Genomic DNA, 26,813 nt, shown 5'->3' with positions numbered 1-26,813 from the left:
ACATTGTACTCCACTTATCATACCAGGGATATGCCTTGCAGATATTTTTCAAAAATCGTATCTATTGGGTAGGTATAGTAACCCTCTGTTTGCCATGATATATCTATTTGACATCCATTCAATACTTATCTCATGCATCATACCCTCAGGTGTCTTGATATATATCTCTAAGTGTGCATAGTATTGTATCATAACAAAAAAATACACCCAACAATAGCATAATATAAATCCTTGAACCTTGCATATGTACTTTTGGTGGTACATTAATTAAAGAGTCCGGAACATTTCGATTTTCGATCAAAGCAACATCTTGGTTGAGTGCAAGGTGATGTTGCACCTTGCAAGGAAGTTACATCAAATTAAATGAAAAATGCAACAGGCTTTGGATGTAATTAATTCCCAAAAATAAAAAAGACAAGGAGTTAAGATGTCATCCAAAATCCTTACATACCCCAAACACTTGAGAAATACGAATAATTTGATTATGGGGAATTAAAAATAAATTGGGTCGGCTTCTATACAAAGAAATATAGTTTGAGATAGAGGAAAGGAGAGAGGTGGTGATAGAGATAATGGCGTTGGAAGAAAGGGAAGAATGAGAGGTTATTTTGCCCATAGTACCATGCCTGGGGCCCAAACAAGTATAAAAACTACTTTGGCTTTTAAAGAAATGTTTGAAAAAACATAAATGATTGTAGCTTGATTTATGTATGAGACAACTATGTCATTTAATGTAATGAATTCGCACTATTTCCAACTAATCGCTAGTGCAATAGCTATTGTTAGTCCTGGTTATAAAATGCAAAGTTATCATAACCTAAAGTAAAAGCTTTTACAAAATAATAGCAATCAGGTCAATGGATTTTTTATGAATGCAAGTAGTCATGAAAAATATCAAGATGTTTTACTTTTGCAGATGCGTAACGAGACATAACAAACCAAAATTTGATTAATTTTTAGTTTATTTTCCCATGGTACAATATTTATCAAGTCTATAGGTGCTTTTCATATAGCAAAAACCATTGAGCTTCTTTTTGTCTTGTTTGATGATATTGTCAAAATAGTTGGGTACTTAACATGTGGTTCAATTCATAACTAATAATGCAACAAATTACAGGCAGCTAGATTACGTTTGGTTGAGAAGCACAAAAACCATGAATTGGAAGGCCTTTGCTACCCATTTTGTGGACTTGATTTAGATAATATAGGAGATCAAGAAAAATATCCAAAAGATTTTCTCAGGATTTCCAGAGGTCTTAAATTTAGCGAGAAAAGTTACAAAGTATATTTATAATCACACATCGATTTTGAGCATGAATATGACACAATTGTGGAAGGGAGTTGGTTACCAAGCTATTACACAATTTGCCACCAACTTCCTTACTTTAAAAAGCCTAGTGAAATCAAATATTCCCATTAGGAAATGTTCACTTCTGAGGAATAGGTGAAATCACAACATGCGAAAACAAGGGACGAGAATATGGTCTTAGAGAGAGTACTTGATTCTTTCTTTTGGAAGCATTGTGAGCATGTAGTTAGATGTAATTGAGCCACTAGGAAGAGTTTTATACCTAACTGATAGTGAGGAGAGGATTACAATGGGATACTTTTATGCGGCATTTGATAGGGCTAGAAACAAGATACAGTCTAGGCTTCAGAACAAGTAATCCCTATATCAACTTCATCTTAAGATTATTAATGATAGGTGGCAATCCCAAATTTATAGCCCTACATGCAACAAGCTTTTATCTTAACCCAAATTAGTTCGTTCAAGCATCTCCTTCTAAGCAATCAAAGGTAACAACAAGATTGATTTATATCCTTGTAAGGCTTGTCCTTGATGAACATGTCTAATACAAAATCAATATGCAATGTGAAGAGTATTACACGGTTCGTTGTGACTTTGGTTTGCCAATGACATTACACAGCCACTTCACTCTAAGTCAAGGTAAAATTCTATTTTCATTTTCCTTCTAATTATTTGTTTTGTGTCGTTATTATGTTTTCATCAGCAAGCAAGTTAGTGATTTATAGATTTTGTATCTATGGATGATGATTGTAGATTTCATATTTGTGATTAATTTTATAATTGCATAGTGCTCTCAGTTTGCCAACCAATGTCATGAGTTACAATGCTTTGTAATTAAATTGTTGAGCCAAACTTGTAGCGCTATTGGTTGTAACAGGAATTTGGGTGCTTTTCAGTGGATCCACACAAATAAGATGAATAGACTAAAACATAAGCAATTAAGTTATATAGTATTTGTTTATGCAATTTGAAGTTACAAGAGAGATAAATTGTATAATTATTATTTCATAATTATTTTTACCACTTATTTAATTACAAATTTGTAAAATGTAGCGATACATTTAAATTTGTAAATTGAATCTATACAATGTAGGCAACTTAAGAGGAAGAGGGGGCCGACCACGGATCCCATTAGCTTAAATTATATTCATAACACTGATGAGTGGGTTGTGGAACTTCCTGGGGATCGTGAGGGAGAAGACTTGTGATGGGCAGAAGTCAAGCCACCAAGAGAAGAAGATAAGGGGATAAATGTGCCCTATGTTGATGAGGGATGCTACAATATTGATGTTAATTATTGTAATGTTGGTGCTGATTACATTAATATTACTTTTGGATCCTAATGATGGCTTTAAGTAGATTAAAATCATGATTTAATAATTTTTCTATGTTTTTTTTTTTTTTTTGTGTGGGGTTTTCAGCTATGCTTATATGGAGTGGATAAAGAGTTTTGGACCACATGAACTTTATTATTTGTATCTTGGCTTTTTCGTTTATATATTATATACGTGTGTGAGTGCTCTTGCAATATCTATCGTTGTGGATTCATTCACATATGTTTTTTACCCTTTTATTTGGAATTTTTTATTTGGTGTATTGCTATAAAAAATGAAATACACTAAATGAAAAATTGCAAATGTATGAATCTACAACTATAGGGATCACAACAGCACACATGCACATAAATAACATATAAACAAAAAACCTAAGATATAAATAATAAAATTCATTGGCCTATAATTTTATATCTCGTCCAAACAAACATAGCCAAAAACCTAACAAAAAAAAACCATAGATAAAGTATTTAATCAAAGTTTTATTCTACTTAAAGCCATCATTGGGATCTAAAAGTACTATCATTGTAATCAACACCAATATTGTAGCATCCTTCATCAACTTGAGGCACATATATACCCTTCTCTTCTTCTCTCGGCGGCTTAACTTCTGCCTATCGCAAGTCTTTCTCCCTCAAGGGCCCTAGGAAGCTTCACAACCCGCTTTTCATAGCTATGAACATAATCTAAGCTAATGGGATCTAGGATATGCCCCCTCTTCCTCTTAAGTTGCCTACATTGTATAGATTCAATCTACAAGTTTAAACGTATCACTACATTTCACAAATTCAATAGAAGACACAACTAATCTTAAAACATTAATTGTGCAAGTTAGCTCTCTTGTAGCTTCAAATTGTACTAGACAAAGATTAGATTACTTAATTGCTAATGTTCTAGTCTATTCCTCTTCTTTGTGTAGATCCACTCACAAAAAACCCAATTTATCTCACAGCCAGTAGTGCTACAACTCAACAATTTGATTGTAAATCATTGTAACTCACGACATTGATTACCAAACTGAGGCCACCATTCAACTCCAAATATTAATCACAAATACGAAATCTACAAGCAATATCTATAGATAAGAAATCTATAAAGCATGTTGCATGTTGAAAAAAATAACAAAGAATAAAAAAATAAATACTTAGAAGGAAACCTAAAAAGGAATTTTACTTGGACTTAGTGTGGAGCGGCTGTGTATTGTCATCGACAAACCAAAGTCACCAGTAGTAATATAATACTTTTTACATTACATATTGAATTTTTGTTTGGACATGTTTATCATGGACAAGCCATGCAAGAAAGTAATAAATCATGTTCTTACTTCTGATTGCTTAGAGGGAGATGCTTGAAAGAAATAATTAAGGTTAAGATAGAAGCCTGCTGCATGTAGGTGGCTATAAAGTTCAGATTGACACATAGCATCAATAATTTTAAGATAAGATTGATTTGAGACTTTCTTGTTCTTAAGCTTAGATTGTATCTCATTTCTAGCCCTATCATTTGCCTCATAAAAGGACCCCACTGTAAGCATTTCCTCATTATTAGCTAGGTATTAAACTCTTATTAGTGGCTCAGTTACATCTACCACACACTCACAATGCTTCCAACAGAAAGAATCAAGAACCATCTCTGAGGCCTCATTCTCGGCCCTTGTTTATTATAGGTGATTTCACCCATTCCTCGTGAGTAAACACTTTTGTAAGGGAATCTTTGATGTCACTTGGCTTTTTAATGTAACGAAGCTGCTGCGAAGCGTGTAATAACTGGGCAAACCAACTCCTTCCAAAACTGCCCCACATCAGGCTCAAAACTAATGGGTGATTATAGATATATTTTATGACTTTTTTCGCCAAATTTAGGACCTTTGGAATATCTTGGAAATGAAAATCATTCAGTTATTTATCTGGATCTCCTATATCAAATCCACACAATGGACAACACATACCATCCAATAAATAGTTTTGTACTTCTTAGCCAATCTTAAGTCCAACTACTTTGTAATTTGCTATACTATCAGTTATGAATTCAATCTAATATTAAGGACCAACTATTTTAATAATATCATTAAACAAGCCAAAAAAAAAAATGATATTTTATACATCGGAAGTAACCATAGTATTCATAAATATTGTACCCTTGGATCAATAACCAAAAAATTAATCAAATTTTGGTTTGCTATATCAACCCACCATTTTCCAAAACAGAACTTCTTGATGTTTTCCATGACTCCCTATATTCATAATATAGATATTATCATTAAACAAGCCAAAAAGAAGCTCAACAATTTTTGATACATCAGGAATATCCATAGACTTGATAAATATTGTACCCTTGGATCAATTAACCAAAAAATTAATCAAATTTTGGTTTGATATATCTACCCATCCATTTGCCATAATAGAACATTTTGATGTTTTCCATGACTCCCTATATTGATAGAAAAATCCATTAACTTTGTTGACATTCTTTTCAAAAGCTTGCACCTTAAATAATGATAACTTGGTGTTTTATAACCAAGACTAACGAGAGCTATTGCATTAGCAATTAGTTGAAAATAGTGTGAATTTGCTACATTAAATGACATAGCATCATACATAAATTGAGTTACATCCATTTTTGTTTGTTCAACAATTGTTTTAGAAGCCAAAGCACTATTTATATTTGTTTGTGCCTCAGACGTGGTCCTAGGGGTAAAATAGCCCCTCATTCCTCTTGTCTTTCCAACACCATTGCATCTATCACCACTTCTCTTCTTTTCTCTCCCTCGAACTATATTATTTTGTATAAAAGTAGACATCATTTCAGGTCCTTTTAATTCCTCATAATTGAATTTTTCACCTTCCTCAATTGTTTGGAGCATGTAAGGATTTCCGATGACATCATTAACTCTTTACCTCTTTCGTTTTGGCAAATTAATTACATACAAGTCTTGCTCCGGGTAGCGTAACCAGCAAGCGCTTAACAACTACATTCGCCATTTGACAATTGTTGTAACTTCCTTGCAAGGTGCAACATTACCATGCGATATTGCTATAATCAAAATATTCCTGACCCTTTAATTAATCTACCATAAAAGTATATATGCATTGGTTTCAATCCCCAGGAACCGCTTTTGCATATTCCCATGTAGGTCTAAGGATTTAGATCGTGCTACTGCTACTGATGAGGTTAATCCAGATTTAGTGCTTGACATGACTAATATACAGTTAGAAGAAATATTTCAAAGCACATTTAACAAATAACCAATGCGAAATTAAATTACGAAATCAAGAAGAGATATGCAAACCAAATCTGTGCAAATATAATTGGTAGTTTTATCGTTCTATTTTACATAGTAATTTTTCACCATTTAATATATCACGTTGCATTTATTTTCTTAAAAATATTACCAACAAATATTTGTCACCTTTGACAACACATTTTTCTTTTTTCTTTCACATAAAATCCTAGTATTTAACAAGTTCAACATCCAACTAAAATATTTTAGAAACTAATAGTTTTATATAATGTGTATAAAAAATGTTAATAAACTCAATAGTGACAAACTCAACAAAGACACATACATGCTATATAAGTAGATTAACCACATCAGTTTAAAGTATTTTTAGTGATGAAAAAGTAATTTAGAGAGAAAACCAAAATTTGGGCACAATGTGGAAAAACCTAAAATTAAGGGATAGTGTAGGAAAATCTAAAATTAAAGAACAATGTGGGAAAACCCAAAGTTAGAGCACAATGTTGGGGGGAGAGAGAGGGGAGGAGGGAGAGAAAAAATTTTAGTTGCTAAAATAAAAAAAATCAATTTATAGAGAAACCAACCATTTGAATCCAATAAAACAACAAAAAAAAGAACATTTCCTTGTGGATGATCGAAAGAATTATAATATTTATAGACACTTCACTTCATACTAATTTTGGTAACATAAATTAGGTTTTTTTATCCAGTTAAATGGAATCAATTTTCGTCAAAATCATTCAAATTCAGAGAGATATTAAAGTCAATATTGTCTCGTATCCTTTCCTTCTCCAAACATTAGAAAATTCTAGTGTTGTTAAGTTCACTTCACTTCGGCCGAAGGTTGAAGCTTTCAATTTTTTACCTCTGTATCAAAGTAAAATGAATAAAAAACTAGTAGTTAGGCTTGATTCGGTCGCTTTGGCCAGATTCATGTTAATTTAACCGAAGAATGCAGACTCGGCCGAAGAGGATAGCGGAAACATGTGATTATATGATGTTCTAAAGGCATTAAAAAAAATCAGTACCATTAAAATAATATGATTTCAACTATTTTTATTTTTAAAAATTAAAACTTAAAAGTTGAAACTCTTGGATTTTCAATTTTAAAAATTAAAAGTTAAAACTTTACCACCTTTTGGATGGGATAAGGCCATTCGATCGCCTAAAGGAATCCGATCGCCTAAAGGAACCAAGAGGGGGTTTATTATCCAGCTAAATGTTTAAGCGATCGGATTGGCCTTATCCCATCTTAGGCATTAACCAAAGTAAGTAAATGCAAGACTCTTTGTACCCCAAAGGAAACGTAAAGGCCCTATAGAAGGCTAAAATATGATATCGATCCCCATAATGAGGGGAGAATCCCATCCTATGCATTAACCTCCTTTAAGGAGAAGAGAAACGAGGGAAGGGAAAAGCGGCTGAGAAGCAAAAAGAGATCATCGATAAAATGGAGAGGAACAAAAGAGGATATAAAAGACAGAGGGTGGGGGTGCATGAAGTGAAGCTGAGAGATGAAAAAGAATAAGAGAAGGAGGAGGTACGTGAGCAAGGTAGATCATAACAGAAGAGCTAAAGGAAGATCAATAGAAATAAAAAGAACAATAGAAAAAAATCTGAGATCTAAAGGTAGGAAGAGAGGGTAAAGGAGAAGAAAAGGAGAAAGGAGAAAATCAGTTAGCACAATAAGTAGAAACCAAAAATATTTAATAGAATAAGAAAAAGAGAGATAGCGGGGATAAAAGAGGAAAAAAAGAAAAAAAATGTAGACAAAGACAAGAAAGAAGCTATGTGAGAGAGAGAGAGAAAAGAATTGAGAAAAAAAAATGATAGAAGAACATAGAGAAAAGGGGTGAGAGGAGAAAAAAAAAAAAAGGAGAGAAAAAGATAGAGAAGATCACAAACTGACCATAGATCTGTGACCTGAAAGCATAGATTTGAAGTAAAAAAACCTCAAATATGAGGCGAGACCACATCTGAGGATGGAGCCACATAGCAAAGGCCAAGAGAAGTGAACAAGAAATAGACTAGAGACGGGGGTACGGAGTATCATCAGAGAGAGGAAAAAGAAGAGGCAATGTTGTTGGTTGCTCCGTGGGTGGTGCCGAGCGGTTGAAACTTGGCAGAGGGAGCTTGGTGAAGGCTGAAGCTTGGCAATGGTTGGAGCTTAGCTGGAGTAGCATGGCTGGAGCTTGGTTGTGTTATGGCTGGAGCTTAGCCGTGCCAATGCTAGTGGCTCTCTCTCTCCATTGCGTTTCTCTTAGTGCCATTAACGTTTCATGGGCAGCAAAGATGCACCATACTTCATGGTTACCACACAACCTAGTCTAATCATTCAAATCACTTATTCGTGCCTTGGCCAGTAATGTCTATAGTAAAAACTGATAATTGGTTGAAATCAGTGACTGACTGGTGTTGGCCTATCAGACAATCCAATTTTTAGCAATTCAACTTGCTAAATAAAGTTGAGATTTTTTTTAGTATATTTTATATCTTTTAACTATTATTCTTATTCCTTATAAAATTTTAAAAATTTGGTCTAACCGGTTGAACATAAGTCAAACCAATTGTGATCGGCCTATGCCCCTCACTTAAGCCGTGACCGATATGATCCTGACAATTGTACTCCACCTCACACGAGTGTAAGATTGGGGTAGTCTTCCAAACATCTATTGTCCATGCTACTATTAGCTAAAAAATAGAGAACAACTATTCTCTCATGAAAAATATTAACACAATTGCACGTAACCTTCTTTGTTGAATAACCTGGTATCTTGTGCAAGTACTGTATGCCATGGGGTATTGAATTGTCCATACATTTTCTATTAATAAGGAAAAACGCTAAAATAAGGTGCCCAATCTTATACTATATAGACACTTCTTAATTTTGCTAAGAGATGTATTGGAAACCTTATATTGGCTTGAGAATCTACTTTAAATTTTACTTGTGATATTTAAAAATTTTCAAGTGCGGATCAAATAAATCTATAAGTATTTTAAAATCTTGAAAATAGTCGGTCCAAACAATTTGTTACAAGATACACCAATTTTTAATACTCCACAAACTTTTTTTTCCTTTATATCTACAAGGTAAAGATGAAGGTTTTCCAACTTTCGAATATTCTATTTTCCTTGATTTTATATTATGAGGTTGGGACTTTACATAAATTTTTCTAAAATAATAAAATGAAGATAGAATAGAAGGCAACATCCGCCTCACAGCAAAGCACGCAGATATAAGCAGGCCCCAACAAGAGGCATTCAGCAAAAATGAAGTCCATTCTTTCTCTATCTTTTCCTCCTCCCATGTTTTTACCATCCAATAGGAAGCTCAACTGCCATTCTTCCTTTTCTCTCTTAAGCTCTTCTCTCTCTGGTTCCTGCAATTCGACACTGCGATTCCCCTTCCTCAAATATGAAGACGTGAATGCAAAATCGACCTCTTTTCCCGCCTCAGTGGCCACCGAAGCTCCATCAGAGCTTTCATCGACAAAAACCCATGAAGTCGAAAATTCTTCAGAGACCAAAGCCCTGCAAGATGTGGTTCTTCCCACCAATGAATCTTCAGAGCAATTGCTGCGCATTCGCCACACGGTATGTTTTATTGGCTAACGATTTTGATTCGAAATTAACTTGTTCATGTGTTACATTGATAAAATTATGATTTTGACACATATTTGTTATGCCCCACGTGGTTGAACGATGATATCTGCTTGTGCTTTTTTCTGTTTGATTGTTTTTCACACTTATTTGGCATCTTCAAGGTTTTAGGTACCTATTAAGCAAACCCCATATGATTTTATCAATAAATTACAATGAATTATGATTGCATTTTCCTCATTTGATCAGTCCTTATATCCATGTGGCATGTAATTTAGTTTTCTACTGGTTTGGGAGCATATTCAGCGGACCCATGTAGTTTAATCAACAATTTATGTCATTGGCTTGGTCAATTCGATCTTTCCTTGCAGGTGTATGAGTTATGACATCTCGTTCGGAACATTTAAGCCTCTGGAGCATACCAAGCAGATCTTGTGATTTGTTTCATGTTAATTACTCATTGTTTGTTAAATTCTTTGTGACATTCACATTCCATGTAATTTCGTACATTAATTTCAGAACATGTTAAGCAAAGGACATTTTTTCCCTAACTGTATGTAAGTCTAATTTATAATCTTCTTGTTATAATTTATCCTAATTTCATTATTTTTTACTATACAATATTTGTTTTGTTGGTTAGTTTTATTTCCATATGTTTTTATAGTCAGTATGCAAAAGGTACATCAAAGTGCACAAAACAATGCAGGAAAAATTTCTACTTCCATATTAAAAGACACTTACTGATTTCACATGTTTTTCACCATTGATGAAAATCTGAAAATCTACATGAAGCATGAAGTACTTAAGAGTGTGCTATAACGTCATACTTGAAATGAACACAACTTCGATCAGAATATTAGGTTAAGAGAGGATCCCGATTTGGCAATAGATTCAGGGTTTTTAACTTCAAATTATATATATATAAGACCATTTATATTTTTCACAGTTACTCCTAGCCATTAGAAGTCAAATTGAATGGCTTGAGATGTGTCATAATGTTTAGAGAATTTTTTTTTAAACTTTGAGTCTAGTCAATGACACTCTTACAACCATCCGATTTGAAATCTGACAGGCAAGAGTAATTGTGACCTCCTTGTACAAAAAGTATATGGTGTCTTTTTATGCTCTTCCTTTATATATAAACATTATATACATAACAGCATTTCAATCTTGAGCGGAGTGATAGTTTCCCACAATCCTCTAGTAAATTCTTCCACTCCAAAGTACTGATGAAACCTCAAAATGGTTAGTGGGCTTAACCTAATGTAACCCTATTGACCATTCCTTTTCTTCCTAGAAACTATGAAAATAATGGAAAACTAGTGCCTACCCTTGATTTCTTCTTTTGCAACCCAAGACAATGGTCTTTATTTCAATCTATTCCTCTCTTCTTGTAGCTGCCATTTTCTTTGAAATGTCCTAAGAAACTGCCTCAAGAGAATCATTTTTGTCCTCCTCGCATAGGAAAGAAATGGCCATGTCAAAAATTTTAAGACCATTTATTTATATTCCTGATAATGTTCCTAAGCCTTTGGAATTATTCTAATAAAATGAGTTGCTCTGTTTTCCTCGAGCTAATTTAGCAATGCAAGAAGTAAAATCAATTTTCATCTTAGAAAGCTGGTCAACTTGACAAAATATGTTAACAATAGAAAGAAATTCTCTGTAATTTGCAGTCTGTCCACTTACAATATACACCATGAATTTAAAAAACATCCTGCATGCAACACTATTTTGCGACAGTTTTGTTACATATTGCCTTTAAAATTGCTCATTCACCTATATAATCTTTGGATTTTGAATGTATACATGTTCGTTGCGAACTTTTTACCCCAAGTCATAAATTTGCGTCAGTTGAAGTTTGAGCTTGTTGAAGTGTTGGAGACATTTCGTTGGATTACTTAATAATATTTATACTTAAGATTTATGTTGCTCAACATTACTTATCCGTCTGTGAAAGTTCCTATTCAAGTAGGGACACTCACTTTTGTTCTTTTCCATTTTTCGTCAATTTCTTGTTTCTTTTTATTCATTTGCTTGGATGTGCCTAGTTTAAGTGCGCATTTCTACGTACACACCCATCTTTTTATCTCGAGTATCTTTCTTTATGAATATGCATCTATTTTTATGTTTCTCATTGGATATGTCATTTGATTTTGACAATTCCAATGGATGTTTGCAGTGTGCCCATGTTATGGCAATGGCTGTTCAGAAACTTTTTCCAGATGCTAAGGTGACAATAGGCCCATGGATTGATGATGGTTTTTATTATGACTTTGATATGGAGCCTCTAACCGACAAAGATCTGAAGAGGATTAAAAAGGAAATGGTCAGCAAACTGTGTTCACCATGTATTCTATTTCATCATGTTACTCTAAAGAACGGCCCAAAAATAACTTGGGAAAGTACTAAAATGGTTCATGGCCCTCGGGATGATGCGACTGATATTTGGCATCCCTTGTAGGACCGCATCATAAGCCGAAATTTGCCTCTAATTAGAGAAGAGGTCTCCAAAGAGGAAGCTCTAGAAAGGATAAAGGCATTGAATGAGCCCTACAAAGTGGAGATCCTAGAAAGTATCAAGTCAGAACCTATCACAATATATCATATTGGTCAGTCTGGTTGCTCTCCTTAATGCCTTTTTTGCCTGTCATTGAATTTTTTTAATCAAATTAATAAAAAATATTTTAAAACCCGATCTTCTATTGAAAAATCATTCCTCTGGGTCATGATTCTCCAATTTAATGGACTTTGATGGAGAGAGAGTGGGAACCATCAGAAGAAGACATGACTCCTTTGGTATGTCTCACTCTCGCTCTTCATCTCCATTCATTATTTCATTGGGCGGTATTGTAAATGAAATTAGGTAATTATAGTTCTATTAATTCTTTAATCTTTTCATTTTATTCTGTATATGCAATTATTTGTCTATCTTTGCAATCTGCTGTTGAATGTTTTTGCATGTGAGGCTCTCTTTTATCTTATGGAGTCCCTTTCAGAGGCTATCCATTATAGTTCATTCTCTTGTAGCTACTTGCTGAACCTTGTGTTGGTCTGTGTTTTAATGGAAAGGAGACTCTTCTGCTTTCTCCTTCGGGTTTTGAATTGGAGAGACAATTTATTGTGCCCCACTGGTTACATTGTTAAACATGTGGTTAATATTTTCAGAAAGCACTAAATAAAAGTTATTCTCTTTTTGTATTTAGATATCATGGCTATGAGCCTTCCCCAAAGTAGAAAATCATTATTTGCAGCTGACATAACTGTACTTGCCGCTGCTTAGTGAAGTGCAGGAGATCCATAGAATTCCTTCATATCTTGGCTCTTTTTTCTTTGTATTAGGTCTTATATATGTGCCCATCCCAAGGTTTCGATGATGATGAGGTCTAATATATGTGACTATGTTGGATGATTTCATTACCATACCCTCCTTTAATGTACAGGAAATGAGTGGTGGGATCTCTGTGCTGGACCACATGTTGAGCGCACTGGAAATATTAGCAAGAATGCTGTTGAGCTTGAGTCTGTGGCTGGTGCTTATTGGAGGGGCAACGAAAATAAGGCAATGCTTCAAAGAATATATGGCACAGCCTGGGAGACTGAAGAACAGTTGAAAGCATACCTTCACTTCAAAGAGGAGGCAAAACGCCGTGACCACAGACGCCTAGGTCAAGATCTCGATTTATTTTCAATACAGGTATTACCAAGTCTTTAATTATAAAATATCTATATGTAAAGTTGGACATTTATTTGTTGATCGTAGTCAATTTAAGAAAAACTTATTCGTGGAGGGGAGATTGGAAGGTAGTTATTAATCTTGAATAAGAATGAAACTAGGTGATTTCTGAGAAATGTATTTGCTCAGTTTTAGAATTCTAGAAATGAAGAGCGTCAAAATGCCTGAACTTATCAGCCTTAATCTTGAAACTTTCTAGGAGGAAGCAGGGGGAGGATTGGTTTTCTGGCATCCTAAAGGTTCCATTGTTCGACACCTTATTGAGGATTCATGGAAGAAGTTGCATATGGAACATGGTTATCAGTTAGTATATACTCCTCATGTAGCAAAGGCAGACCTTTGGAAGATCAGTGGTCATCTAGATTTTTACAAGGAAAATATGTTTGACCAAATGAAAATTGAAGACGAGCATTATCTGCTTAGGCCCATGAATTGCCCATATCACATTCTTCTTTACAAACACAAGTTGCATTCATATAGGGACTTTCCCATCAAAGTTGCAGAGCTGGGAACTGTGTATAGATATGAATTGTCTGGAAGTTTACATGGCCTTTTCCGTGTACGAGGCTTTACTCAGGTATGTTTTCATTTTGAGTTTCTTGCACTTGTTGGGAAACTTTATCTATATTTCTGGTTTTATTTTATCATCATCATCATCATTATAGCCTTTTCCCAATTAATAGGGGTGGGTTACACAAATCCTGGTCCGTCATTTTGCTCTATTAAAGGCCATACCCTCAGTGAGGCCATAAGTCCCCATATCTTTTCGGACTACTTCCAACCACGACCTTTTGGGCCTACCCCTTACCTTTTTCAATCCTTCCACTTGAACTAACTCGCACCTTCTAATAGGTGTTGTACTTGGTCGGCGTTACATATGGCTAGCCCACCTTAGTCTACTCTCTCTCATCTTATCGCCTATTGGTGCCACATTTAAATTCTCCCTAATGGATTTATTTCGAATTTTATCCCTTCTTGTCTTGCCACTCATCCATCTCAACATTCTGGTTTTAATTTATAGTCTATTTTATTGCATCGAATATTCTTGAGAGGCAAGTCTCTCCATCGCCCTAGATCAGTAAAATTGCATTGTGGGTTCATGTTATGTCCAACCTGAAAAAATGAACTTGTGTTGTTTATTTGTGAGTTGCAATTGTTTTTTCTTTTACCGTTTTTTGTCTTTTTGGGCGATATGTATATCATATGGATATTATGGTTGCATGATATTTGGTTGAATATATTATATGCTTCAAATGCAATGACCCAAAGCATGCTGGCGGCTTAATTATTATTCTTCTGTTGCCTTTGATTCTTCCTGTGTTGTCCCAAACGTAGTGGTCCCATATGAATTAGCATTCATTTGGTGCGCATGGCCCTCATGGGTTTTGATAATTTGGTTAGATCATCCAAGTTTCCTGAGTTGATAAGAAGATGAAGAGTCCTTAAAGGAAAATGAAATACTAAATTTATAGGAGGCATGCCCCAATTTTATAGTGTGCATTTGTTGGGATTTTTTGGCTTTTAAGGCCGTAGCATTTTTGTTACTACCCCATGGTAGTATTCATCGGTTTAGTTGAAATCAAGACAGACACCATAAGTCGAGTGTCTGTTCGAAGGTGTTAGATGAAATTTTTATTCCTCAAATATCACCTTAAAATTTAAATCTTGTCCTCTCAAAAGGAGAGTAGGACCTATGAGGCGTTTGTATAATATACTTGTACTGGGACTATTCTGGTATTTAGAATTTTGTACCATGAAAAGTTTAAAAAAAATGACAAAACATGGTTTAAAGACTCTTTAGGGCACAAGTGGGCCAGATATGCGGTGGCACACATGTGTGCACATAATTTACGTGCATCATGTTAGCCCCCCTGGCCATGGGTCCCACATGAGACTTAAGTCATTTTTATAAATGGTTACTTTCATAAAAACTCTTTAAGTTGTTTTTCCATAGGCTTTATGTTCTTGGACGGCCCATATGGATTATTGCCTTTCCAGATCATCATTCAAAAGTCTAAAATGATTAGTATGTGTTATAAGAAACATTTTAAGAAAGTATTGGTCTTTTTGGAAAGATTGGAAAAAGTGTAGGGTAAGTACAACTGGGGCCATTGGCATGGATCTAAGAATGAAGGGTTGAGAATAAAGCCTCTCATACCCCACTAATCTCCTAAGAACTGGCAACTTCATCTCTTCTAAACCCTAACCTAGTGTAATACAAAGGCCTTATCCTATTTTCCCAAGATATTCAACTATGTAGAGAGAAGCAGCTAGGCTGGGATGTGTGTAAGAGAGAGGTAAGATTTGTTTTTTTTACTCTCTCTTTTCCCTGGCCCTTTCTATTTTCTAAAGAAGTTTGCTGAAATTCTTGTGTGCCTGTCCAAGGAGATCTAGTGGGGTATGCGAAGTCCTAGGCGGTTATCGTTGACAATACTAACAGTTTATGTTTTATTTGGAGCTTATCATTCTATTCTTCAAGATCTCCACTTCTTTATCCCCATTGTTCTGTTTACTTCTGAGTTTTAAGTTCAGTATTTGATGGAAATTTATGTCTTGAGTTTATGTTAAGTTGAGAATGTGGTGGTAACCTTGTCATGTGTTTATGTTAAGTTGAAATTTATGTCTTGAGTTTCTGCCTTACATTCTGGTGTTTAAATGTAAACTGCAGTGCATGTTTTTGTGCGAATCTAGGTATTTTTAATAGATATCTAAGGAAATTTTTGAATACGTACTTAGGTCGCTCCACAAACTTTTTGAAATATCGAGCCTTTGAAATAGTTACGTGCCACCCATCTGTACCATTGGGTAGCAACAGACTTTACCCTTCGATTCTGGTTTGATAATGCTAAAAAATAAATCGATAAAAAAAAAATGATGATGCAAAAGGAAAAAAAACCTGCATATACACTGCACAGTCAGCTAATAGATTGACATTCCAAAGTAACTCAAAATCTACATGACCACATCTATTGATTATCAGAACTTAATTTCGGTGTAATATTTATTCTCTTCTGGGATTTTGATATTTATCTTTATTGGTATTTAGTTTAATCCTTCTTCTTTAGCATCATGAAGTCCAAATGCAGGTTACCTGAATCCTGAACAACAATGATGAGTTCGTTCTATGTTGGATGGAGAAACCTATGCGTCGTTACTTTGCGAATGGGCAGATCCATTGTCCATGAATAAATTTTTTGAATTTAAAAAATATATTTCATGTGTCCTCCAAGCATGTTTACTGCCATTTTTCTTGAAAATTGATATTTTTTTGGGGATATAACAGAGATATTAATTTGGGGCCTGCATGTTTTCTTTTCCTATCCTGAAAACAACCTAACATCAACACATTAAGCTTTGGTTTTAACTTCGCAGGATGATGGCCACATTTTCTGCCTACCTGATCAGATCAAAGATGAAATCAAAGGCGTATTAGATCTAACTGAAGAGATATTAATGCAATTTGGTTTCAATAAGTATGAAGTCAACCTCTCCACCAGACCAGAAAAAGCAGTAGGGAGCAATGATATATGGGAAGAAGCAACTACTGCTCTAAAAGATGCATTGGATGATAAGGGTTGGGACTATCAAATTGATGAAGGTGGAGGTGCATTTTATGGTCCAAAAATTGATCTAAAAATCGAAGATGCTCTTGGGAGAAAATGGCAATGTACCACTGTACAGGCATGTTCTATTTTCCTTTTTGTTGATAACATTCAACCTGATCAAGTGTGGTGTAGTTGGTTCCCCTTATTTTTACTGAAAATTTGTTGTTCTTTATTCTTGTTTAATTTTTTTGGACCAGCCATTTTATCATCAAGAAATTTGTTTTGACCTGCGCTTGCATATTGACTCTAGGCTATAGTTGAGTTCTCTGCTTGCTTGGGGACCATGGCAAAGTCTGAAACAAAGTGTTACATTATTAGGACTAGTTGTTATATAAACTTTTCTTGTGTATTTGTGATATTTCCTTATTCATTAAGTTTTTGTGTAGTTGACTTTTAAAACTCTCTGGATCTTATTTCCAGGTTGATTTTAATTTACCTCAGCGATTTGACTTATATTATGTTGACTCAAACACGGAGAGGCGGCGTCCGATCATGATCCACAGGGCACTCCTGGGATCTATGGAGAGGTTTTTTGGGATCCTTATTGAAAACTATGCCGGGGATTTCCCATTATGGCTTTCACCTATCCAAGCTCGTATATTACCCGTTACTGACTCACAGGTATCCTCTCTCTCTTTCTCAAACATAGACATATACACATACATACTGGCATTTAGTTCATCATCATTATCATCATGCATGTGTATATAATTCATGATAGGGATGTGGCAAAAGTTTTCTGCTGGCTTCCAACCTAACACAACCCTCCTTTCTCATCTGGGCTTGGTACTGGCAATTGCGGAGTTATATGCTGGCATTCAGTTATTGACTCTTTATTTAGCTTGTGTATACTTATGTTTTGATAACTTGTGATATACTCTCTTAATTTTTAATTGAGCTACAAAATGCATGGCTTCCACAGTTTATGAGAATGTCTCTTTTTATTTGAGATGGGATGAAGAGAAGCCCTGTAGCAGCTGATGTTTTCCCTTGGCAGTTGAATATCTGTCTGGTTATGGAAGTGAAGTTTGCAGCCTAGGATCTACTAAGTAGCAATGCACAAGAAAAAATGAAAATGAAAAAGTGTTTTTTGTAGTCTAATTGGCTTTCTTGAACTTGGTTTCTAGTACTCTCGTTTTCAGAGTCTGTAAAAATGTTGCATTTAAACATTACACTAATTAACCAGAGTACCAAGAGAAACTGTGAAAAGAACATAGCGTGAAATAAATATCAAAAATGACATTTTAAGAGGGTTACTAATAATCACTGAATGTGTACCTCTAGTGAGTTTATTGCTGATAATTGCGCTTATTTTGGCAGTTTCTTACACCAATTAAGTGGCATCTTTTCTCTTTTATTATTTTACTTTTCCAAATGCATCCATCTCCATATGAGAAGTTTGTAACTTCCTAAAAACCAATAGAGTAGAATAATTTATTCATACATTCAATTCTTATTCTTCTTATAAGTTTTTGCATCCCTTTTTAGGTAACTTTGAGACTTCCTTGTCTATTGATCAGTATATTTTTAAGAAAAACATGGACATTTTCTGGCCTGATTTTTTTCCTATTTCAAGGAATTTACAGTCTCAGATTGTGTATCTGCAGATTGGGTATTCCAAAGAGATGTTGGCAAGACTCAAGGCAGAAGGCATCAGAACCGAACTCTGCCATGGCGAGCGCCTTCCAAAACTCATAAGAAATGCTGAGAAGCAGAAAATACCATTAATGGCAGTGGTTGGGCCGAAAGAAATGGAGAACCAAACCCTAACTATTCGTTCTCGGCAAAGTGGGGAGCTTGGTTCAATGAGCATTGAAGATTTCATAAACAAAATTCGATTATGTCAAGCCCAAAGAACATCATTGTAGCAATTAAACAGCAATCGATCCTGTAAGTTCTAGCAATTTATTTGTAATTTATACAGTTTAAAAAAAAAAATGTAATTTATAAAAGAATATTGCTTGGGCATATAACAAGAAAGCATTAAATATTTACCCAAAAAAAAAAAATTATATTATTTGATTTGTGACCTCCAAAAGCGCAATTCTATTATGAAGTTATAGTTTGGCATTGAAAAAGCATTGGAAACCATAGAGATTGATATAGTATTGCACCACAATAATGTGCATAAGTGACGGGATTTCTTGTTAATCTTATAGTGTGATCTTTATTAGCATGCACCACTAATTGTTGACACTAAGGGGCCGTTTGGGTAATTGGAAATCTATTACATGACAAGCGATTACAAAGTAAAGGGCCGTTTGGGTAACTGAAAATGTATTACATGATAATCGATTATGAGGAAATATGACATTTCCATTGTTATTAAGGGCCGTTTGGGTAACTGAAAATCTATTACATGATAATCGATTATGAGGAAATATGACTTTTCCATTGTTATCAAGGAAAAGAAAAAGGAAATGGAAATAGATTATTGAGATTTCCTCAAAAATCATGAAATATATTACGGGCGGTGAAAAGTGCAAAATCTATTATGCGCTTGACAGGTAATCTTTAGAAATACATTACGGGCGGTGAAAGGTGCAAAATCTATTATGCGTTTGACGGGTAATCTTTAGAATTCTTTCGTGTGCATCTTATCCCAGCTTAATAAAATGCCAATCTGCCAGTTTAATAAAAATGACGTCTATTATGTGCTTGACAGGTAATATTTATAAATACATTACGGGCGGTGAAAGGTGCAAAATCTATTATGCGCTTTACGGGTAATCTTTATAAATCTTTCGTGTGCATCCTATCCCAGCTTAATAAATGTCAACTTAATAAAATGACGGCCCGCTTACTTGGTTTGCAGAAGTGATTTGATATCTAATAACTGGTTTGCAGAAGTGATTTGATCTCTAATAATTGGTTTGCATCCTCTCTCTTTAAGCCCGTTCTTCTCATCTTTAAGCCTCTCCTTCTCATCTATGCTGCTCTCTCTCTTTAAGTCTTTTTTTATCATCTGCACTTTTTTTTTTTTTTATCTTTATGTCCCTTCCTCTTGATTTTATTTTATTTTTTTAAGCGTTTTTACTTTCTCACCTAGAATTTTTCCACTCTCTTCTTCTTCTTCTTAGTATATCCATTCTTTTTAGCATATCTAATTAATGAGAAATTACACAACATAATTATAATAAAATTTTTTACCCAACATAAGAAATTACACCACAATTAGAATAAAGAATTTTACCCAATATAATCCTTATAAGAGATTAGTAAGAGCTCAATTGATAAAAGATACATCTTTAGTTTCCTCCAATACCTCAAAATTTCCTATTGCAATTATCAAACCTTCTAGTTTACTAATCAAATTTTTTTTCATTTTTTAATTTGTACCATAAAGATTTTTAATTTGGTATCATAAATTTATTGCTTATTTGAAATTATATAGATAGACATTTGAAAGACTTCTATATAAAATAAATAAAAATAAGGCTTATCACAATAAAAACATGTTATTCCAATCATATTTTATTTCAATCATATTATTCCAATGATTTATCATGTTGAAACCAAAGTCTAATTATTTACCACAGATATGTAAAATAAGTAAAAATTTGTATGATGATGACTTTAGAATGATACAAGTTATTATTAGAAAATCTTTTTGGAACGGTGATGATGTTATTATTAGAAAATCTTATTGGAATGATGTGAGATGATGACTTTAATTCCACATTTCAATAGAATTTTGTGACAAAAAAAAAGTAAGAAATGGTAGTTTATAGGCAAGTGGGGGTAAAATGTTGGTAATGCATTTTCATATTTCTTCCAGACATAGCCAAACAATAGTCATATATTTCTCAGGTTGCATGAAAATACTATCCAAACAGTAAATATCAATTTGCAGGTAATGTATTACGCCAGTAATATATTTCATAAACAATGTATTTCCGGGTATCTAAACAGCCCCTAAATGTTGTTTCTGCATTTTCATGGATAGCTTTGTAGGTTGAGAATATATTTTCTCTTGAAAGGTACAGATTGCACAGAAGCCATGGACTTTTCATGTGACTTCAGAGCATTACATGTATTAATTCCTCAGCACCCCCACTACCTAATGAAAGCCTGCATCTTTTAACCGATAATTTCAGTTCAACCCCTGAAAAAGTAAAAAATAATGCCCATGGGGAACTATTTTATATGAAATAGTAAAGCATTTGATTTCCAAAATGGTTGCTGCATTTAAGAATGTTCTAACCATAGGGTATGTATTTGCAAATTCTGAAGTTAATTTATCAATAAAAGCATAATGTGGGGTGTGTGTGTGTGGGGAGGTAAAATAATATTCTGGTGATGGGCTTTGCTGATCAATGTCTATAATCAGTGGTATAGTTACTAAATGGGAAAAAACACGGTATAGTTACTACTAAAAAAGCCATATACTATATTAGAAGTGCATCTTAAGAAATATAGGCAATGTGCATATTCATAATAGGAGTAAATTTTTTCTTTATAGCTAGCCCATCCTAAGAGGTCAAAATAAGATAAATAAGAGATGCCACTGATGATAAAAGAAAATGACAGAGAATAATTGGAATTGCAAATTTAAGCTATTGAACTATTAGTACCTTCATGAAGCTGACACTGATTAAATGCCATGGAACCTTGTGTTTGACTTGCTGGAGTATTGACCATGTAAATTGCCAATTAATCTCAAGAATTGCTAAGAGTTATATTCCCTTCCTTAGTGGTAGCCATGGAAGTGAGCTGACCTATGTTGTCAATGACTCTTGGCAAATTGAAATCATTTTGTAGGTCACTAGAGGTAGGCCCCTTTGTCCACTTGATACTGTTTTATCATGCATTTGTTGCCTGTGCTACAACCCATGGATTTAGATAGATGAAAAGTGGTGCTTTTGGTTCTGGAGGACCATACAAATGTGTCCCATGTGTCCATTTATAATTTACAACTGAAGAATTGCAGAAAAATCACCAAGCAATTCATTTGAAAAAGTTAAAAGGGTGGGGTTTAGATGTGCCCTGGGATGCACCTATTACCAACACGGACTTTTTGGATTGAAAATTTTATAGTTATGATAATGAATTACGAAAGAAAAAAAAAATTTCTATGAGATATTCAGAGACTGTAATCCGTGCTGTATTTAGAGCTCCAAATTTGAAAATCAGATTTTTGGAATTTGGGATGTATTATGGGTCCTAAATCTCTTGAAAACGAGCGTGGATGCATGAATTGCTTGAAAACCTTTTCCATGGTAAAATGTAAGCCAAGTTAGTTTTTTTCTTGGTAGTTTAGTAGTAGTAATTGAATTTGAGATGTAGCATTGCTAAACGTTAGCTGTAACCACTCAAGCCCATGCCCAATTCCTGTAAGTCATGTTAATTACATTTAAATTTTAAATTAACCAGGTTTCATACAATTTGAAAAAATAAACAAGCACCATATACTCTCATCATCGAAATCTTATCCTAACTATTTGGGGTTGGCAAATTTCTGGACGAGGCACTCAATTTATCCACTTTCAAAAATAGGTAGGTTAGGATGCGTTTGTGGGGACCACTAAATGGAAATTCTACCATATTTGGCGCTGCCTGTGTGGGGGTATTTCCACGACTCTATTGCCTTCATCCCAATTGGAACCCAACTTTTATGGAAAATGGAGCAAGATTATTATTAAAAGGGTGTGGTTTCTATAAGGTTGCAACCTTCAACAATCCAATTAAGGCTCACATTCAAATTTTATCATAACATGTAATTTTGGTGTAAATGTTTTTTAGGATTATCTAAAAATCTATTTTTATATCTAATTTTAAAATTTTAGACTCCAAAATGGTTAAAATCAAGTAGAACTATAAACATATGAGAATCTTAAAAATAGACGGTCTAGGTGATGTGTTGCAACATGCACTATTTTTAAGACTCAATTTTATTTTTTTTTTTCATACTCATACATCTCGATGTGGAGATGATCAATTAGAAGGTCTTTCAACATTAAAACAATGTTTTCCGATGAACTTTTAAGATGCATGTAAATTCTACATTTTAAGGTTGTAAACTTTTTCGTTACTAAGGGAAAAGTCACAAAAATATCAAGCAGAAGACTTGGTTATACTTTCTACTTTTTAGCTACTGCCGGGAACTTCGTTAGAAAACTTTGAAGCTGGATGGTTTCACTGTTTAAAGCATGAGGCAAAAAAGCCCCAAAATGCATTAAAAAAAAAAGAAAAGAAAAAGACTGTTTGGGTTGTCTCAGTTTTTAATGGTAATGCACCTGTTTGGTGAAGCCAATATAGCTATGTAAAGAAGTACCTAATTCTTTAGCCTTTCTATAAGGCATCCACCTTAAACAATCAAAGTAAGGCGTGCCTTCTAATTTGGCGTTAGAAAACTTAGAGATACTCTAAAAATTTGTTTAGTCATTAATTGTGAAATTTAAAGCGTTAAAAACAGTGCAGATCAAGTAGATTTATGAATATTTGAAGATCTTAAAAATACATTATGGATAAACGTTATAAGATGCACTATTTTCAAGACTTGAATTCAAATATTTCTCATGTCCATGGATATTGAGCTCAAGATGATCATTTGTAGGGTTTTACATTGTCGGAACAATTTGTTTTGGATGGGTTTTTGAGGTATGCTTTTGTAACAATCCTAAAATTTCAAAAAAAAAAAAAAAGGAGTAAAGATGCTTTTAAATAGGTGATGGTCTGTTTGAGTATGATGGTCTTTGGGAACCATCACTATTTTCAAAAACTTTTACTTGGTTTAAAACTTTTGCTGCTGCTTTTGTTTGCAGCCTTTGCAGTTGCTGCTTGCAGCTGGCAACGTCCTTTAGCGGACGTGGTTTTCGTATGTTGAAAGTAGACGCTTAACGCGACACCTCAGGTATGAGGTAGAGCGTAATAAAATATTATAATAATACGTTATAAGAATTTAAATAGGGGATGTGAGCACTCCCACCCTAGAAAATTTTGAGATCTCTCTCTCTCTCTGGTCGAAACACAGTGAACTCCTCTCTCGAACCGAATTTTTTTATCGGAAGCTCCTTCTCAAACAATTGTGGGTAAGTGACATCGTCTTTCTGAAAAATAGTCTGTTTTTAATAAATAGTGATATTTCCGTCTAGGATCTTTATTTTATCAGTTTTGTGTGTAAGTGACATCGTCTTTCTGAAAAATAGTCTATTTTTAATAAATAGTGATATTTCCGTCTAGGATCTTTATTTTATCAGTTTTGTGTGTAAGTAACCCCATTGTCTTGAAAAATAATCCATTCTTTTTAAAAATGAAATGAAATAATTATTTCTGCTTATTATCATGAATTTTAGGTGCGATAAATTTTATGCGCACGTGACCTCATTATCTTGAAAATTAATCTTTTTAATAAAAATTGTGATATTTTATCTATGTTAGAAATTTTGAATGCTGTAAATTAGAAAAATAAATTTATTTATTTTTCTTGTCTATTGTTAGAAATAAATGTGATATTTCTGCTTTTAGTAAAATTGTGATATTTCTTTCTACTGTTTTGAATATTTAGACATTGTAAAATTCATGTGCAAATGACTGCCTTATTATTTAAAAATTGACATTTTTGCAATTGATTATAGTATTGTTGTGAAATGTTTATTTGTGAATTGATATCCCATAAATTGTGATAATTCCGTATTCTTGAATTTCTATAAGAGTTTTTCTATATATATTAAATTGGCAATTATGCTAGAACGTCTTTACGAACTGCTATCTTTCTAAATTTGAGCCCAAAATATTTGATTGGTTATTTTAGAAATGTTATTGAAAGTGACTGTTATTAATGGTTTCAGTGAAATTCATATTAATGATTTCAGTGATATATTGAGTACATGATATTGCTGCTTTCGAATGTTTAAAGAGATTTAGAAATAATTTAAGTATGCAAGTGGACTCATCCGGTTCGCCGGTGAGGTATAAGTGGACCTATCTGGGACGCCGGTAGGGATTAAGTGGACTCATCCGGTACGCCGGTGAGGTATAAGTGGACCTGCAGGGATTAAGTGGACCTATCTGGGACGCCGATAGGGATTAAGTGGACCCATCAGGACGCTGATGGGGTATATAGGTGACCTACTTGGGACGCCAATAGGGTATTTTGTGAAATCCTTTGAATTATGTACTGCCGTTAAAAGTGTTATAAGCATTTCAATTACTTGGATTATACTTAATTATGCATTTATTGAAAGTGAAACTGTTGATGCATTTCTGTTAATAGATCTCATTTTGGAAAATATTGATATCTTTCAATCATGATTATTTTTAGGATTATGATGATCATTTACTGAGTAGCCAAACTCATCAAACTATGATAAACATTTTTCAGGATAACTGCAGTTTCATTTTGAGTGCTAGTCAAGATCAACCTTGGAAGATACTGTTGTTGTACGAGCTTTCTTTATTTACTTTGTAAGACGTCGCCACTGTAAATTTGTCCTACCAATAGATGTATATATGTTTTGTCTGTCACATCTCAGGAATAACAGTATTGTAAATTCTTGGGGTGTGACAGCTTTCATACAGTATAAGACTGACACCTTATATAAAATCGTTTCCAATAATGTATCGGTAAGTGAAAGTAGAACCTGCACAAGAATTTTGAAAAAAATTGAGCATTTTATTATATTGGAAATACCCCAAAATTAGTAAATAAAAAACCGTAACGAATATCAAATACTAATGAACGAATATCTTAAAAATCCAAATCTTAGAAATACTTCACTTCTCACTAGCAATGAGGGAAAGAAAATCACATTATCCCATCCACATAGAACTTACAAGCACCACAAAAAGCAATAAAAGAATACTATGAGACCTGTTGATACAAGGTCACGCTTGTTCATATAGCCATTAGATGTTAAATTGGATGGTTTGGGGTGTAACACAAAATTTGAGAAATATTTTTTTGAAGTTAGATTAGTCATTGATACACTACCAACCATCTGATTTGAGACAAGATTGAGTGTGATCTCTATGTATTAAAAATAAATAGTCTCTTTAGCTTTATTAATCAACAATTAAAAGGAAATTACAGAGTCCGAGACCAAAGTCTAAGTTAAAGCAGTACCTCATTTGGCAAAGAAATCTGCCAATACATTGGCCTCATGGAAAACATGCACAAAGGAGAAGATAAAAAGCCCAGACAAATCCCAAATTTGTAGCAAAATGGACCGAAATTCCCAAAGCGATTTTTGCTCCCTATTGCACTACTTGATGACATTCAATGAATCACCTTTTACAACACAATAAGACCCTAAATTCCTTGCCGCAAAAAGTTTTAAACCATTGAAGAGAGCCAAGAGTTCTGCACAGTTTGCAGTTTTCTCTTCTAAAGGGCCTACATAAATAAAGACAACAGATCCATTCCAATCCCTCACCACTCCTCCAAAACCAACAAGACCCGGGTTTTCTAATGAGCTACCATCAAATTTAAGGTTAAAAATCCCTTCCAAAGGGGGTACCCGTCTCCCCTTAGCCCTGCACTTAAAAGAACTCAATTGGAAAATATTTAATAAGTTTCTCCTAACATCCACTTCAAGAATATCTTTTCCAACTTTTGTAATTAAGCATGAGAGCCAAATGGAATGTAAAATTTTCTCCAAAATTCTTTCCACAAGCATACAAATTCTGTCAAACACTCTTCTATTTATTTCCTTCCAAACTTCCCATAATATCAGTCATCTCTCGTAATTTGCCAAATCGCCATTTCAGTTTGTGGAAGCATAGATAACGCTAAGTTGAAATAATCTCCTTGACTTTCGAAGGCATAACCATAGCAATCCCAAGTTGGTCAAAAAACCATCGTCAATTTTTAAACGTAAAAGAACAATGGAGAAACAGATGAACACATGTTTTAGCATCATTCTTACACAATAAGCATATATTAGGCAAAATCTTACATCTCTTAATAAGATTACCAACAGTGAGAATCTTATCTTGCACTGCTAGCCATAAGAAGGCTTGAATCTTAAGCGGCAAAAGCCACTACCAGATA

At 34.1% G+C, this 26,813-nt stretch overlaps 1 protein-coding gene across 3 annotated transcripts; it reads left to right on the top strand.

Moving 5' to 3' along the window:
* Positions 1-9,071: 9,071 nt before the first annotated feature.
* Positions 9,072-25,380, top strand: EMB2761 (threonyl-tRNA synthetase, putative / threonine-tRNA ligase). Of its 3 annotated transcripts, XR_016043171.1 has the most exons (10): positions 9,072-9,475; positions 11,664-11,810; positions 11,946-12,093; positions 12,925-13,178; positions 13,417-13,794; positions 16,590-16,898; positions 17,243-17,443; positions 18,430-18,712; positions 19,488-19,548; positions 25,146-25,380. XR_016043171.1 is itself a non-coding variant. In XM_020675116.2 (9 exons), the coding sequence occupies exons 1-8, from the start codon at positions 9,152-9,154 to the stop codon at positions 18,688-18,690; spliced, it is 2,022 nt and encodes a 673-aa protein (XP_020530775.1). In that variant the 5' UTR covers positions 9,072-9,151; the 3' UTR covers positions 18,691-18,712; positions 19,488-19,671. The 3 variants fall into 3 exon arrangements, 2 of the variants coding, with proteins under 2 accessions (XP_020530775.1, XP_006856829.3); XM_020675116.2 differs by lacking the exon at positions 25,146-25,380 and having other exon boundaries at positions 19,488-19,671; XM_006856767.4 differs by lacking the exons at positions 19,488-19,548; positions 25,146-25,380 and having other exon boundaries at positions 18,430-18,831.
* Positions 25,381-26,813: the final 1,433 nt, after the last annotated feature.

This window comes from Amborella trichopoda, chromosome 10 (assembly GCF_054954075.1).
Source record: "Amborella trichopoda isolate Santa Cruz 75 chromosome 10, AtrichopodaSantaCruz75HAP2 v2.0, whole genome shotgun sequence".
Taxonomy (NCBI): domain Eukaryota; kingdom Viridiplantae; phylum Streptophyta; class Magnoliopsida; order Amborellales; family Amborellaceae; genus Amborella; species Amborella trichopoda.
Note: the sequence above shows the minus strand (reverse complement) of the source record. Positions and strands in the feature narration are given on the sequence as shown.

Bases quoted from the DNA above. Each gene is read 5' to 3' on its own strand.
- EMB2761 (XM_020675116.2), top strand. From the start codon at position 9,152: ATGAAGTCCATTCTTTCTCTATCTTTTCCTCCTCCCATGTTTTTACCA. The intron at 13,795-16,589 runs GTATGTTTTCAT...TTAACTTCGCAG, and splicing joins GTGTACGAGGCTTTACTCAG to GATGATGGCCACATTTTCTG. The intron at 16,899-17,242 runs GCATGTTCTATT...TCTTATTTCCAG, and splicing joins GGCAATGTACCACTGTACAG to GTTGATTTTAATTTACCTCA.